The sequence below is a fragment of the Acomys russatus genome, chromosome 30 (genome assembly GCF_903995435.1).
Source record: "Acomys russatus chromosome 30, mAcoRus1.1, whole genome shotgun sequence".
NCBI lineage: Eukaryota > Metazoa > Chordata > Mammalia > Rodentia > Muridae > Acomys > Acomys russatus.
The window spans coordinates 19,038,065-19,055,491 of NC_067166.1; the positions used below are offsets into that span (position 1 = coordinate 19,038,065).

A 17,427-nucleotide genomic window follows, 5' to 3' on the forward strand; every position below is an offset into this window, starting at 1 on the left:
AACATCTCTCACGATAAAGCCAATGTTTTTCCAAACTGAGGCTGCATGAGTGTGACTGGCCCCTGCACGTCACACAAGGAAGGGTCAAGGGTTAATGACTGTTTTCGCAAGAAAATATTAAAAGCTTGGCTGGATGCAATTAAAACAACAGCAACAGAGCCATCAAACTCGGACAATAGACAAATAAAACTTCAGCACCACACCAATGAGACTACAACGTCACAAGCAACTAAACCAAGCACAAGGTCCAGAGAAAACAGATTCCAAAGCTGAAGGCTTCTTTTCTCCTAAATGCTGTGACTCTTAAGGAGATTTTAGCATGTATTTCTACAGGTGAGTATGTGCTACTATTAGGAAAACATAAAGATCTTGTACATTTAATGCAATGTCTCTGTATCCTCCCCAAATTATTAAACCAATAGGCTATATTCCGATAAACAGTTCTAGCACTGAGACTACCAGGTAGCACTATTTTCGCACAATCCCTGTGGTACACAGATCACATTCTACATACAGTGCAGAAACTCTCAGTCTGGCCTGGAAGATTATATATCCTTCTTGACTTCTTTACATAGCTGAAAATTATGCCATGCATATGTTACGAAGAAGAAATAGCTGGACTAATGAGAAAGCAAAAACACGAGGCGGTTTTACGATGGAAAAAGTATGGTATACATTACATATTTTTTAACGTTCTTGTCATTTTCCCACACCACTTACTTCCAAGGATGGTTTTTGGCTTGTTCTTGTTGTATTGTTCTTGGAATTTCTAGTAAAAGAAAATTATTAGAAACACATAAAATAAGATTAAAGCACCAGCGGGCTACAAGAATGTCCACATGGTTACACTGAGCAGAATTCTTACCTACTTCGTATTCATTAAAGACAGTAAATACAACAAAAAGTAGAGTGAGGTGACAGCGAAATGTGCACATAGGAGCAGGGATGAGCCTCATGAACACTTGGCATTTAAAACACCCAGTTTTTAACATCCAAAGCTCCTGCAGCCAGACCCTGGGGGGAAGGCCCTTCTACCAACGTTGCCTGGATTCCCTTTGTGTTTTTTTTCCCCCGCTCTGCACCGCTCTTACTAAGGATGGCCAACCCAAGCTCTGTTGCACCACCTTTTACAATGCACTTCAACTGTATTGGTTAACACAGCGCCCTGTAATAACCATCCCTCTGCCCCTTGCTTCCACACTGCGGGAAAGTCCTGTGCGAACATCCCACACATGACTCTGCAGTGGCAATAAAAGTCCTGGAACCACAACCATCATCACCCCATTGTAATCCCATCCGGAATGCACATTCTAGTCCCACGTCTCCAGGGAGGCTCTCAGCCACAGTGGTGGTGCTCCCTGGGAAAATGCTAGAGACAAGCAATGCCCAGGACCCACTCAGAAGTACAGAATTGGGAAAACTTGGCGGGGACCTAGAAGCTGAGGTGTTTACAGAAGGTAATTACAGAGGGTAATTCTGATGATGGCTGTTTGAGGAAACTAAACGGAAAACCTAGCCTGTCCACCTCACACAAGCTGATCTTCTATTGTTAAAAGCAAACACACACTCTGAGCATGTGTTACCACTGCAATAATCCCATTTGAAGTTAAGTCCAACAGCAGTAAGAGTTCAGTGCCCAGCAGCAGATGTCACAAGCAAGCAAGCTAGGCACAGAGCACACATAGTTTCCAGCAACTAGCAGTAGGGTTGGGGGGGGGGGGGCGGGGCGGTTACCTTGGTACATGGAGGCACAGCGTCCTTGCAGCCCTTGTGCGTGTTTGCCTTACAATCTGAAATAGAAGACAAAGTATTTCCATCCAACTTAAGTGAATCTGAAGTAAGATCATGTCATGCTTTTATGGGTCATTATAAAAAATGACACCGAGAAGATTTCAGAAGTCAAATATTTAAATGATGCACAGCTCCACATCATAAGCATACCATACGTGGGAACTTTGAGTTCCTTGGAGATATTTCTCATTGTCTGTAATTATCTTAGAAATTATAAAGCCCACAGCTGTGTACACTAGACACTTCTGGGTCTGCCTGGGAGCTCCCTTCCAGCTGCATCACGTCCTTAGGAATTTCTGAGGCTTGACAGGTAGCAACCCTGAACTTTAGCACCAGGCAAACTGTCTAGAAGGATGGAGAGAAATAATCTCACAGTAACGCTAACAGGGGGAAAAGTGCACCGTCAGCGTCCACAGGCATTCCAATTAGCAAGAAACACGGGCTTGAGGGGTGGCTTAAACCTAACAGCACATACTACTCTCGTTAAGCACTGGAATTCAGGTCCAGGAACCCACATCCAATGGCTGACAACCACCTGTAAGTCTAGCCCCAGAAGATCCAAGACACTCTTCTAGCCTCTGCTGACAATTGCACTCACATGTACGCACACCCCTCCCTTACACACACATATACATATACGTAATTTACAGTCAAAGTAACTCTTGAAAAAGGAGAGAAACTGGAAGCAAGTGAATTAGATGACAAGAGTTAGCCACTTGTTTCATGTCCCTGGAGGAAGGTAAGACGGGGACAGGGACCAGGCTGTCTTCATGCACATGGGCACCCATGGGAGCTGTAGTCTGGAGGCTGCCATGTCCTTTCCTGCCCTGCTTTCCTCTCCTTGCCACCCTCTCCTCACCCAGCCCTACAAGGCATCTCACAGGTGGAGCCCATGTTCTTGAATTGACATGTCTTTGGGAGTTGGTCCACAAAAGCCTCATTTCAGCCCACCAGAGCCACACGCAGAAGAGCTAGCATCCCATTATGAGGCAGGGAGGAAGCTGAGCTCTAAACTGTTCTTCAGGGGTCCTTAAGGAGAAATTTTAGCCAACGACCTAATGCCGATGAGCAGAGTGAGGCAACTCTATAAACTGGCTCTCCAGACATTGAAATCCAGTGTCTTTCCTAGTATTCCCAACAGAGCAAAAGGAAAGGAAAAAAAAAAAAAAAAAAAACCAGAGGTTGAGACCCCCACTGGTCCTGTGGGAAACTCACAGGAACAACTATCCACTGGCTCTCAGGCCAGGAGACAGAGATGGGAAATGTGTTTAAAAAGTGCACCTGATAAGGCAGAAGAAGGGGGTTCTATGACATGGAACCTGAGGGCATGGAGGCAGAGCAGGATGTGGACGAGCCAGTGAGCCAACTGGATGTGAGGAGAGTGGCACTTTGTAAGACAGACAGAGACCGCAAGGCAGGTGAGGGCCAGGAACAGATTTCCAACTGAACAGAGGCAGGTCCACATGACAAGATATCAAAGTGCAGCTGGGAAACCAAACTTCAAAGATCCCAGGATGTGGGGAAGAAAGTTACGATTGTAAAACAGACAATGGCGTACAAAGACATATATCAGAGATGACACTTGAAAGGAAATCAGAACAGAATTAGCCGGAGCTACAACATAAAAGAGTGTCATAGAACAAGCAAGTGCAAGAGCAAGCCGAAAAGTCTCCTTTTCTTGCTAACAAAAATAATGATACATTCTGACAATAGCGTTATGATGAAAAAGCTAAAAGTACTTTGGCATACCGGCACAGAGAAGGGGGTTACTGACAAAGGACTCGGGTCACACAGGCCGCAGGCTGTCCTGCAGGTACATTAAATTTTCAACTGCACTGGTCCGTATAGACAGAACTTTGAAGGGGAAGATTTTGTACCACGTTTTCGTTTAGCCAACAAGTTACATTTTGAGTGTAAAGTAAGCAAAGTGCATAAAGGGTTCTGAAAGCTACCCCAGCCCATCCTAGCCTGAGAAAAAAATCAGGAGTAAAGACTCAAGAACGGGTTGGCAAAAGGTTTCTTTCTGTTTTGAAGATTCATTTTTATCTTTAGTTGTGTCTATGTGTCTGAAAATGGGAATGCTCAGTTGAGTCAAGGTGTGCTCACAGAGGCCAGAGGCACCAGAGCCCCCTGCAGCTGGGGTCACAGGTAGCTGAAAGCTGCCCCACGTGGGTTCTGGGAACCAAACTCACGTCCTCTGCAAAAGCAACGTTCACTCTTGGCCACTGAGACCTTTCTCCAGCCTGAAAGTAAGCAGTAGGCAAGCCTCAAACAAACAAACAAAAACAAAAGCCAAATGAAAGAAAGGAAGAAAAGAGAAAGCTGGGCGTGGTGGTACATGTCTGTAATCTCAGTACTTGGGAGATGAAGAAAGGGTCAGGAGTTCAGTGTCAGCCATGGCTATGTGGAAAGTTCGAGGACAGCCTGGGCTGCAAGAGATCTTAGCTTTAAAAAAAGGAAGAACAGAAAGAAGCAAGGAAGTCAAGCAGAAAAGGCGGGGGGGGGGGGGGGGGGAGGTAGTTTAAAGCCATTGTAAGCATACACACAGAGCCAAATCAAAACACTGAATTGTTCTTCAAACACCAAAGTCATTCCTGCAATGCTCACTACAATATAAAAGAGAATATAATACTACAACAATTGCATATATTAGCAGAGGGGGAGAGAGGCTCACGTAAGGAAGATAAAAACTGTACGAAATTATGAGCCTTACCCAGCCATAACACTATCATTAGTAGATATTAAAAAGCCCTTATCTTCGCCAAATCACAGGAAACGATAAAAGCAAACAACACATGGTCTAAAGAGCTGAGCCAGACAGCAAGGGAAACAGCCAGGAACTATCAGAACTAGTTGGGGACAGTAAAATTAAATGTAAATAAGAACAGCCCTTTGTTATAAAACAAGATCTTTCCGTTACATTACAGACTCCCTCTGGTTAAATTAAAGACACCCGCCCCAGAAACAAAAACCACAGAAACAGCTTTGCAACAGGCAAAGAAAAGAAAAACAAGGGGAACGTTAATTTGAGACAAGAGGCAGGATAGGACATCAAAGTGCAACAATGCTGATTAAAGTTCTTCTTTGATGAATGCATGTGTGAGGGTCTGTGCACTAGATAATGTTGCATTAAAATAGAAGCAACTAAGCCCAGGTAGACATGGGAGTATCACAGAATTGCAATGTCTGTACTGTCAGCAACTCGGAATCTAACAGAGAGACCGACACTAGGATTCAGGTACTTCTACACCGTATTGTTTCACATCATGTTTGTCTATAATATTTAGAGCTATTAACCGTTATGCATAAGAATGATTATGTACCCAACACAGTAGAGACCGCCCATGTTGTAGTCTACAACCCAATGGCAAAATGTAATCTTAACCCAAGTTTAAGAGACCGATACTCACCGGGCGCGGTGGTGCATGCCTTTAATCGCAGCACTCGGGAGGCAGAGGCAGGTGGATCTCTGAGTTCAAGGCCAGCCTGGTCTATGACTCGAGTCCAGGACAGCCAAGGCTACACAGAGAAACCCTATCTCAAAAAAACCAAAAGAAGAAGAGCAATACTCCCCTCCTATCGAAAACTCTGTAAGTCCCCAAACTAATTCTAAAACCCACTGTGGTATAAAGAGATACAGCAAGTGTACACTTTAACTCACATCCTGGTTGTAGAACCTCATCCTAAGGGACTAAGCAGTAACGTAGGCAGAGGTGTGCGAAGGCAAATGTTCATTTATATAGTGGCAACATAGAAAAAGAAGTAAGTGTACAATGAGAAATAACTAAATAGTCCTGATATATTACTGGGTGAAATCTCAGCATTAAGAGCTGATGCAATCTTTTTAGGGCTGGAAGAGATGGTAAGTGATTGATGGCTGCTGAGAGAGCGGGACTTAGACTTCCCTGGGGATGCTCAAGGCCTTTCAAGGATGGACTGTGATCAGGATGTGGGAAATAAATAAATGCTTCCTTCTCTGGGTGTTTTTGGTTATGGTGTGTGAGAGCCAGGCTATTCTTGGACCTTCCCTGAGGCCCTGATATATAGAACTTAATCCCTGTCTAAGCATGGGTACATGTTTGGTAAGGCCAGAAATGGTTTGCACCAAGGCTTTTGGGAAGCTACAGCTTTCCAGATTCTGAGAACTCACGAAGGGCTGTGGTTATTGGTCCCAAGGCTTTGATATACTTTGATGTACTACACTGTCTTTGATGTGCTTGAGACATCTCTTGCCCCCTTTGTGCAACCCTGCTTGATTAGCTTCCTGCTGATTTCTTCCCATTGTATGACAGTTTTCCACCAACTAGGTCCCATTTTCTCCCTGAAAACTATAGAAGATGCTGGATTTCTTAAGGAAGTTTCTTGGCATAAGACATAGCGTATGTAAGACCTCCTGATTCCAAACTTCCCTGACTTCTTTGTTTCCTGACCTCCTGGCCCTTCCCATCAAGGAACCAGTCATTGAAGAATGACCTGCTGGTCCAGGTCAACAGATTTTATCACAGCAATAGAAAACAAACTAATACAGGTGGCAATGGTATAAGGGGACCAACTGGAATGTTGGCTTTAGAGCAGTGAGAGAGGTGGTCAGGGGACACGTGGGTGGTTTGAGATACATTCGAAATACAGGCAAGAGAGTTTCTAAAGGACCAGCTATAGCACGTATGAGAAACGGAGTCATAAACAAGTCCTCTACGGTCTTGTCATGAGTATCTATCTATCTGAGGTGATGGGAGGGTCGGCTTGCCAGTAAGCACTGAGATGGGACCAAGGGCTCAGTTTTAGGCACATAACATTCAGAAAGCGGTGAGATGTCAAAGTGGAGACATCCAGCCGGCAATGAGATCAGAAGGCCCTGACTTAAGAAAGTCATCCATGAGCCGGGCGTGGTAGCGCACGCCTTTAATCTCAGCACTCGGGAAGCAGAGGCAGGCAGATCGCTGTGAGTTCGAGACCAGCCTACTCTACAAAGTGAGTCCAAGACAGCCAAGGATACACAGAGAAACCCTGTCTCGAAAAAAAATCAAAAAAAAAAAAAAAAAGAGAGAGAGAAAGAAAAGAAAGTTATCAATGGGGGACAAAAAGTGCTGAATTGATCATTGCAAAGTAATAGGGTCAACGGTGTGTGTGGCCCTCAAGAGAAGGTTTGTGTGAACACACTTAAGCAGTGGCTTTCTTCTTGGGGAGCTCACAGGACACACCACCCTCAAGGACTTACTGGCACACTGGAGTGACTCTTTCCCCAGGAGTGTTTTATCACAACCCGAACACTGCAGAACCCCAGAGAATGTTCCGGGGACAAACTGATGCCGATTCAGTTTTTCTTTGTCTTTGGTGTCCTTGTTTTTCATCTTCAGAAGCAGCGGTCGTGAGAGAAAAGAGGGAGAAAAGACAAAAAGAAAACAGTCGTCAGCACACGTTCTTACAGAACTCACGCATCCACGTGGGCTGGCTCCTGCATGGGGCTGCCTTAACATTCCTAGAGACCTGACAAGAATCTGCAAGAAAGGTTCACACACTATCAAAGGCAGGCAATTGAAAGGGGACACAAGAAGAAGCTACAATGACTGCTGGGGGACCGGAGCCGCCTACACAGGCGGCCAATTACCTTAGATTTGTTCCGAGGGCTGGTCATCCTGTTCATTAGGAAGCTGAACGTTCGGCTCACTTTGTACTTTTCAGACTCCGATTTGGCAGGAATGATGTATTCGTCCCATTCTTCTTCCTGAATTCTACAAAGAGAGGAGTCTGTGACCTGGATTTATAGTGACTAAAGTGGGACAAGGACAGCGTGAACACACATCTGTACGGGTGTGGCGGCTCGAGCCTGCTCTAGGTTTAAATGGTTTTAAAAAGAAAAAAAAAAGCAACTTTTTTTTTTTTTTTTTTTGGTTTTTCGAGACAGGGTTTCTCTGTGTAGCCTTGGCCATCCTGGACTCACTTTGTAGACCAGGCTGACCTCGAACTCACAGCGAGTCCGCCTGCCTCTGCCTCCTGAGCGCTGGAATTAAAGGCGTGCGCCACCACGCCCGGCCCAAAAGCAACTTCTTAATTTAAAAATGCATTGTATAGAGGATGAACAGTTGACTAGATTTGTTGAAGCACCTGTATAACAACACTAACAACTGTAGAATCTAATAGAATGCGTAGCTGTCCTACACGTGTTCCAACACTTCTATCTTCCTGAAAGTTATACGGAACTACTTGGGAAACGTACTTTTACAATCTTCTTTTATAACCTGAGAGCATTCATCCACCTGTTCAGCATACCAACAAAATTCCCCTGAGACACAGAGAAGCCAGACAACTGACAGCACGGAAGAAGACTGCATTTATCCTGGGAGCACAGCGGTGGCTTTCAGTAGGCAGGCATTGCATTTCCCTGGTTGGTCCCAGTTGAGAAACCGATTGTGCGTCCACAGATCCAGCCTCTCTCACTCAGCCCGATGGTTTGCATCTTGAACTCTAGGCTGTACAGGAGGCTACACAGGCTGCAAATTGGAAGTAACTGCACACAGTCACTTTACTTTCCCCTAGTCCGTGTAGCCATTTCTAGAAGGAACAGACTGAACTATCTCAAACAAAATAAAATTAATTCCTGGTCATTCAAATCTTCTTCTATATTCCACGTCGCAGAAGGTTTTATCAAGAAACTATTAGGTTTTTATTAAAAATCTGTAAGTTGACGGCACTATAATCACATTCTTCAGAATGCTATAAAACTATGATATTTAATCCTTAGGCTCAGAGTAGGGGACACTTACAGCATGTAATACTAAGTAGTTAGAAGCACACCCAGCCTGGTAGAGCAGTAGCTAGCACAGGCACAGCCCCTGCTGGATTGTGTGCTGCCTCTATGCAATGCAGGAGACTGTTTCAGTCTGTGCTTTAGGCAAATCCAACCATGCAGTATTCCTCTAGCACGTAGCTGCTTCGGACAAGAATTAACTGAGTTCAAATTACTTTTAAATTTATAAAAAGTCTGAAATTTTTCTTTTCAACATCCCAAAACAAAAAATACTCAATTTCTGGTACGAGGCTGATGACCAATGGTATTGGTCACCATAAAGTCTTATAAACCCTACTCTTCAGAAACTCTCTTGACACCTTCTTCAAAAAGTAAACAAATATTTCAAATGTGTTAAGAATGAAGATCTTCAAATCTTAACTGAATCAATTTTATAGAGAACCTCTTCTCTTCAGTGAATTGGATCCAAAGTATTAAATTCCCACTCTACAAATTAAGGAACAACACATTAATACTTCCCTTAACACTTAGATGCTTAGATGTTTTTAAGATAATTAATTTAATTAGATGTAATTAATTTAAAATGGACAGTTGTTGGTATAATGATTATCTGCACTATATAATTGTCAGAGAACTAGGAAAATGGCTTATCTGCTGTCTGGGCTAAGTCCCCTTTTACCTTAGATATGCCCCTTCTCAGAAGCTGACTGGTTTAAAGAGAATGCCAAAGAAGACAGCTTCTTGAGTAATTACCTACACGATGGCAAAGCATCAGCTGTGGCACCTCCAACACGGCACCAGGGACGGGGTCAAGGGCAAGAAAGATCTACTCTGCTGAACCCTACTGGCTCCTCTACGTGCAAAAGGGAAAGGGGTGGGACCAAGAGAGAAAACACAGAAGTGACAAGGAGTAAGATAGGCACTTCCCACACACCTCACGGAGGTGACATTATTGTATGAGCCGTGACTCGACCAAAGTGCTACACTGGCCCCTTTCATCTTACAACTTCCTAATAGAAAATATTTTTACTTTAAAAAAAAAAAAAAGAAGAAGAAGAAGAAGAATCTTAACAATCAGTCCACAACGACTACAATTGTTAGACAAATTCACTGATGACAGTGAATTGACAACCAAGATGATGGTCACATTACAGGGTCTGGAGTAGACTGCTTAAAAATAAACTGCTCAGAACAGCCGGAGGCGCATGTGATCACCCAATAACTGTCAGTTTCTACTGCCTCGGTTGTCACCATCATCTTCGTCATAATGCCGTCCTCTTCATCACCCCATCCTTCAAGGACATGCTTAGTCTTCCTTTGTTTGTATATCTTGGATTTTCTATTCCTGTCTAAACAATGCAAATGAGCCAAAGGTGGCTTTTTTTTCTTACTGATACTTTTATTGTGAGACTGAAAACAAAGTGTTCCTCTTGATCTAGATACTAAAACGTTCCCGAGTGCTAGGATGCGTATCACCAAAGTTAAGGCTACTTCACTATTTCCCAGAGTCCTTAAAGCCAACCACTTATGCCATTTCTGCCCTTGCTCTGCAAAAAGCCTGAGGCTACATCCGTGGATGCCTGATGTATCCAAGGCCAACAGAGCTCATCCATCCCATCTGCAGCCTGGTCTCTTGCCAAGCTTGGCTATGGCACCAGCTTTACATTCTAGGATACACAGCAGCTTGGACTTCAAGCCTCAGATCTACACAGTAAGTAGAAACCCAGCAGGGGTGAAGGCAGCTCCTGCATTAAACCTAGGCCTGCTAAGCAGAAAGCCATGAGGTCAAGGGCAGGCATCTTGATGGGCTTTCTACAGCAACCTCCTGGGTAACTGGTGCTGGAGAGAGCTTTCTTGTGGTAGAGCAAGAGAAAATCTGGCACCTCTGAAGCTGGTGGTTCTCACAGCCCCTTGAGATGTTCAAATCTGAAAATAACCTAAAACAGAACCTCCTCTCCCCAACCCTCAGCCTGTATCCCTGAGGATGGAAAACAGACATCTGGCTGACTACACTCCAGAGGGAGAACAAGGGGTCTTGGGCAGCTTACTACACAGAAACTTGCCACCGACTATTAGACACAGAGACAGATCGGTGAACCCTGCAGAAAAGGGAATCCTCAACATACCTTTTTTCTCCTGGTGGCTCCGGGAAACTATACGATCTCTGTTCTGTAAGACAAACACACAGAAATAAACCCAAGACAAACTGTAGTCACTTGTTAGTCTGACACACATACATTCACAATACTTGTCATTTTTATGCATTATTGCCTGACAACAGATGAGAAAACTGGTCTTCTGCATGTAAGGCTTTGCCACTGTCTCTGCTTTGGAGGGGAAGAGGACAACTGGGCAACTTCAAGGGACTGTGTTAGCATCCACAAAGGGAAGCAGATAGTTTGCAAACAGTACAGAAAATTGGTTAGTTTTGGATACTTCTCACTGACGCTTCACCCACTATTTATAACACTCATCACCAACACAGGGAATTTTGAAAAGCCTACTGCTTTTCAGCAAAGCCCTAAGGAAATCTTGAAAGCCAGCACAGGAAATAATCTAGCTTTGCACAGTAAAGTCTTCAAGTGGTCCAATCAGAGGTACATTCTGTGGTTGATGAGAAAGAGGAACCACCCTTCACATTGGCCTTGTGGGGCAGAAGGGTAGTTTTTGCAAGCATGGTGCCGTCTTGTTTACAGAGTTGGGGCACTTACTATGGAGATGAAGGAGGACACGGACTTATACACTATGAGAGATGGAGGGTGGGAGGGGTCACTGAGGAGCACACCTCACACAGAGCAGGGTAATCCTTTACCAGTACAATGCAAAGTGGAGGAAGCCATGAGACTAGGAATGCAGGGATGAGCCAGTTACATACAGAGTGTAAATAAATACCCTTTGAACGCCTGTATGTAATTTTAAAAATCTACTTTGAGAAAAAACCAAAGGCTTTTATAATCATTGTAAAATGTTTCTTGAATTAAGTCATAGTTCTTATAAGTAAATAGGATGAAGTTCCAAGAAAATACAAGAGTCGAGCCATCAGCTAATAAGGTCCATTATAAAGCAACTGGGCACAATCTAATGGGATCCCATCCATCAATTTATAGCAACTTTCAAAAGGAGGACGTCACTCCACAGATTCTGAATGTAGACTGGATTTGGTCTTCACAATGACACTGTAGTTATGATTTCAATGTTGACAGCAATACTTTCTACAGAAACCAACAAAGTACCAAAGGAAACTATAGAGCTGGACTTTATTTTAGGTATACAAGTCAAATGTTAAATATTACAGTTACTGCCATTAAACACTTGTCTCAAAATTAAAAAAAAAAGTGTGAGAAATAATAGCAAGTACGCTTCAGAATTGACAAGGAAGACAGAATATGTCAAATAAGAACTAGAAAAGATGGCTGGAAAGTGGCTCAGTGGTTAGTGCACTTGATGCTTTAGCAGAGGACCAAAATCTAGTTCCTAACACACATAATGGATGCCTCCCCAACTGTCTGGGTAACCAAGCACATGTAGCACACACACATACACCAGGCAAGTAGCTATACATGGAAAATAAATTATATATAAATATAAATTCTTAGAAAGAATTTAAACGGAGAGATGACTCAGTGGTTAAGAGCACTGGTTGCTCTTTCAGATGACCTGGGTTCAATTTCCATCACACACACATGGTGGCTTTCAACCATCTATAATTCCAAGGGAGCTGACACTCTCTTCTGGGCTCTCTGGACACAAGACATGCACATGGTACAGATAAATGCATGCAATCAAAACACCTACATTGGAATCCTCTCCTCTGTGTGTGCTCACGCATGTGCGTGTGTGTGTGCATGAAGGTGTGCATGTGTGTGTGTGTGTGCATGAAGGTGTGCACGTGTGTGTGTGTTCGTTGTACTATATTGTATTCTGTCAAGCTAATTCACCTGGCTCTAATTTTTAGCTTCTGGAAACTTCAAATTTCATTCAAAAGGCCCCTGTCTTTAAACACATTGCTTAAAGACAATCCTTTCTTTACAGACTAAATGGGCAACAGAGGAATTGGTGTCATCTTTTTATTCCTTCTAATTCAAGTGCAGAGATTTAAGTTTTTATTTAAAATGTATAAGGTAGGGTACTTTCCCCTTAACAGTCAATTTCCTTTCTGTCACCGGGTCACTAATTTCAAACCTCCAGGCTGGAGAAACGGCAGCTGTAATGGCGAGCCGCTGATACTGCACACTGGATGGGAGATACAAGTGTGTCTTCCAGACAGCCATAATGTGAAAGAAACTGAGTCACCAGCGAAGACTGTTAATGAAAAGGTGTCAGGCACCATTAAAGAGACCTGAACCCAAGGCTGGCAGGAGATGTGGCGATCCAAAAAAGACCCAGGAAGTGATGCAGGGGAGAAGCAGAGCAAAAGTCTAGCTTCTTGTGGTGGTTGTTACCAATTTCATTCTCCCTGAGAACTCTTAGAAACACTAGTGACTAGTCTTCTTTCTCTGCTAATAAGGCACCCGAGAAGGAAGGAGACAGACAGGACACAGCGCCCACCGTGAGGCTCCTGTACCTCGTTTGTCTTATCTTATGTGTGCAGAAGACCTTGCTGGAGTAGTTACCCCGTGTGCCATGTGATGTCAACACCAGCAAAAGGCAGTAAAACTAGAACAACATAAGAAAGAGAAAAAAAAGAGAAGAGAAATGGGGGAGTGCGAAGACACCCTATCTTAAATACTGCACACTGGGAAGCCGTGCTTTTGGGTGGCTCAAGGAGAAAAGAGAACAAAGGTATTGTCTAGTGTATTGGAAGGGTATTTTTTTTTATTAAAATGTTATACATTTCACACAGACACGCACATGCCCAAGTCAGCCTTTAAATAAGACTACTACGTAATAATCTCTTCACAGGAAGTGTGAAGTAATTAAATCTCAAAGCCAAACTTAAATTGAGGGCAGTGGGTGAGAGCAGATCCCAGTCGACCTCGGTGTTCCTCATAAGCTTTCTATTTTACGGCTGAACTCACTTTTGAAAATTAAACACGCTCCTCCGCTGTGAATCCTTCCTTGCAGCTATATTGTAATAAAAGTTTACTGTATAAAAGTTGTGCCGCTGCCTCCTTACATGGCCGCTCTTCCTCCCGATGCTGCCGTGAAGTTACCGGTATTGTGACTGCACTGGTATTTCAACTCTCCCAAGTCCTGGGCTAAATAAGGGAGTTAGCAACTCCATGCTGCCATACTGAGTCTGTCTCTGAGGAGCTGCCTCTCAGCACTGTACACAGTGGACAAAAGTAATTCTCGGAATTTACACTCATAAATTCTCTACGGCCTTCGCAGTAATATACCTGGAACCTATTATCTGCATCATCCCTGAGAGCGACATTTTAGTAAATAAATCAAGAAACAGAGAGGTGTATCGTTTTATACAAGTTAAACTGAATCTATAACTTGATCGATGTCCCAGGAAAGAGGGATTTTTTTACTACGCTTAGGAAGACTATTTGTGGACATGGGACTGACCCTCACCTACACAGATCCTGTGCATTTTTCATACTTAGACCAACTGGACTGGGATTGAAGGCATTTACGGGCAGATAGCAGACAAGGCTTACCTTCACTGGAGCTGCACACTGTGAAGTCACGCACCAGCCGGGATTTTCCTGAAGAGATTTTGGGTGATGAGCAGGAATATGAGCGCGATCGGATTCCAGAAAGCAAGGACTCCTGGGAAAGACCATGACATTACAGGGTGGGTCTCACCAAGGAAAACACCAACCTGAACGTTTCGTCTGTGCAGTTATTTATTTGTCCTGGGGATTGAATCCAGGGCCTCATGCATGATGCGCAGGGACTCTGCCACTGAGCTACACGCCCCCAGCCCATGCTCTACAGCTAGTTTTGAGACACGGTCTTACTAACTTGCTCAGGGTGGCAACAAGCTTGGGATAGTCTGTCTAGGTCTCCTAAGTAGCTGGGTTAAGAGATCTGCTCCACAATGTTTTTGTTTGTTTGGTTGGTTGGTTTTGGTTTTGGTTAGTTTTGTTTTTTGAGACAGGGTTTCTCTGTGTAGCCTTGGCTGTCCTGGACTCGCTTTGTAGACCAGGCTGGCCTCTAACTCACAGCGATCCACCAGCCTCTGCCTCCCGAATGCTGGGGTTAAAGGTGTGCGCCACCACTGCCCAGCTCATTTGTTTGTTTTTTACAGGATCTTAGTTGTCTGTTCTGTTTGCCTCTCAAAGCTTTAGTGTTCCCCTTTTTATTTAATGCTCCAACAAACTGAAGCTTTGTGGACTAGTTCTCGTACGTGCAAAAGAATACTTTTGCGTCACTTCAGCAGCTTGGTTACAAATGAGAAAATTAAGTCACATAATTTTTTCTCTGGATGTTCACCTGTGGCTTTAATTTGTTTTTCACATGGATTATTACTTTGTGTGTGTGTGTGTGTGTGTGTGTGTGTGTGTGTGTGTACTTCTGCATCCAAACGAAATTCTACACGAGTCGCAATCTCCACCTGCAAGCAGCTCTAGAGAAGGTGAAGAAAGGCTTACTTTCAACTGTGAGAGGCTTGAAGCTTTCAAGTGTTTGTTTATAGCATTAGCTGTGTTAATCCTGTTCATCTGGGCACATTGCTTAATAGACTTTCTGTCAGTACTTCCCAGGGTGATGCCTTAAATGATTTATATGACTTCACTATAACTCCTTTTAAATGTCCCACCATTTATGTTCCTTTTCCCCAATCAAGTGTTATTTCTATTAACATATTTCAACATACATAAAAATGCAACATGACAAGATAATTAAAACATAGTATTCTTACACATCCTGGAAATTTTAGATGAATATTCAATAAAAAAAAAATCATGAAAACCATGTGTAGTATCTAACTCCTATCCCACAGTGGCGTTGGCATTGTTCCTGCCTATGTATTTTTGAGATATTATTTTGCAGTGAGGGTAATTCTTTACTAAAATTAAAGCCATGACAAGCTGCCGTGTGTGAGAGCTGGTCTTGCCTATTCTTCCTGAGTGAAAACACACAGCTCCTTGGCAGTCCTTGGTTAAACAGCTCAGGGTAAAATGGAACACAGAAGCCTGACCTTGGCTTCAAAGGGCCTTGGCTTAGCTGCTTTGTCTGGGAGGCCAAGTGACTGGGTTGTTGAGTTGTGCTCTAACCCGAGCAGGGAATAGACCACAAAGGGCCTGCCAGATGCCACCCTCTCCACCTAAGTCATGTACAGTAACCACTGTTCATGACAATGGAACTGTGGAAACTGTCCAAAGCCTTTCGGGGAAGTTACACTGGGTAATTACAGATGGAGGCAAGCTGCACTTAATAGGACAGAAAATGAATAAAAATGAATGTGAAACCACTCCAAATGAGCTGTATTTCATTCCGAGGAGTGATAAGGTTTTCACCTTCGATTTGAAACTCGAAAGTAGCTAGTATTTACACTCACAATCATGTCCGGGGTTTTTTTGTTTTGTTTTGTTTTTTTGTTTGTTTGTTTGGTTTTTCTCTTGACTAGTATTCACAAGATAAGGATGGATCCCTGGGTTGCAGAGGGAAAGGATTCAGAATGGGCCAGAAGACTTTAATATGAATAATGACATATGACCCACCTGGGGCCACCTAGACAAACCTCTAATCTTCCAAAACATAAAATAAAAATGGTACTTAGGTCTTAGGTGGGCCATGAAAACTTCCATATTTTGCATATAATCAAACCATTTATATATTACAGAGCAAACTACAAAAGTAAAGTATTGTCTTATTAGCCACATGCTCTTGGTAGAACATTTCGCACATTGTTTTACAGTAGTGAATGCAATTTAATAAGAAAATCAGTGGGTGATAACAGAACTCAAATAGAAAAAGCCTATGTTCAAACAGAAGGGTTTGCTTTGAGAAACTGAATTAAAGTATTGATTTTTAAAACACACACACACACACACAAATAAATTAAGTTTGTGAAAATATGAAGAAGAGTCAAACTTCAAGAGATGAAGTGAGTGACATTGGAGATTATTAGCTCATGACACCAGGAACGCCCAGCAAATGTCACCTGACTTACTGACATCATCAAGCTCCTCGCATGGACCAAGTTAAACATAATATGTGCAAAACAAGCTTGACCACTTAAACCCAGTACCACTAGTCTTCCTCCCTCTGCCTCAGGAAAGAAAGCAGGAATAGTACATGAAATAGAAACATGTCCCAATAATGGAAATATGGCATGTGCTCGTTGTGAGTCAATAACATCAACCAACTGCTGGAAGAGTTGTAAAAATTAAAATGGAGTCATGGAGATTAAAAAGCAGATATCATGTGAGTCCCCCACCACCACATAAATAGGTGTCTTCTTTGGCAGGAAGAAGACAGAATCTGCCCTGTAGGTAGAGATGGGTGCACTATGAACAGATCCTTTGCATTTGCTATAAGCAGAACAAACTCTGAAGAGTATACCTTTGGATGCAGATTATTTGACAGAGAAAGTGATTCGGTCCTGGAGATACTACAATCTGGTTCAGCGTTGGTCTCAATAGAGTCCAGTTCATCCCCACTGGGAAGCCCAGTTCTTGGGGAACTCTGAGAGCCCACAGCGTAGCAGGGGCGGGGCTCAGAACGCTCTTCCCCTTCACTGTCGGCACCCAGAGCATCCAGGCTAGAACTGAAACAAATCATTCAGTGAGAAGTCACACAGACGTGGGTTTTCATTCCTCTGCAATCAGACCCTCTCATTGGTGTAAGATCCATTGAGTGGTCATGAAATGTCTTACTGATTAATACCTTTTCCCCTCCAAATGTCTTCTTAAGCAAACATTTTTCTCTCTCTTCTTTGTGTGTACACAAGTGGGTGGGTGGGTGCGTGCATGTGCCTCCGACACACATGTGGA

The 17,427-nt window shown here is 43.3% G+C and overlaps 1 protein-coding gene across 1 annotated transcript in view; it reads right to left on the reverse strand.

Annotated features, from left to right (window-relative positions):
- Arhgef28 (Rho guanine nucleotide exchange factor 28) overlaps window positions 1-17,427 on the reverse strand; it is a 113,353-nt gene that overhangs the window by 70,853 nt on the left and 25,073 nt on the right. Inside the window, exons 4-10 of the mRNA XM_051172468.1 lie at window positions 16,997-17,201; window positions 14,146-14,257; window positions 10,666-10,708; window positions 7,400-7,523; window positions 7,010-7,142; window positions 1,735-1,790; window positions 721-769 (exon numbers count right to left, since the gene is read on the reverse strand). Of these exons, the coding sequence (XP_051028425.1) occupies window positions 721-769; window positions 1,735-1,790; window positions 7,010-7,142; window positions 7,400-7,523; window positions 10,666-10,708; window positions 14,146-14,257; window positions 16,997-17,201 (722 nt within the window). The remainder of the gene's footprint in view (window positions 1-720; window positions 770-1,734; window positions 1,791-7,009; window positions 7,143-7,399; window positions 7,524-10,665; window positions 10,709-14,145; window positions 14,258-16,996; window positions 17,202-17,427) is intronic.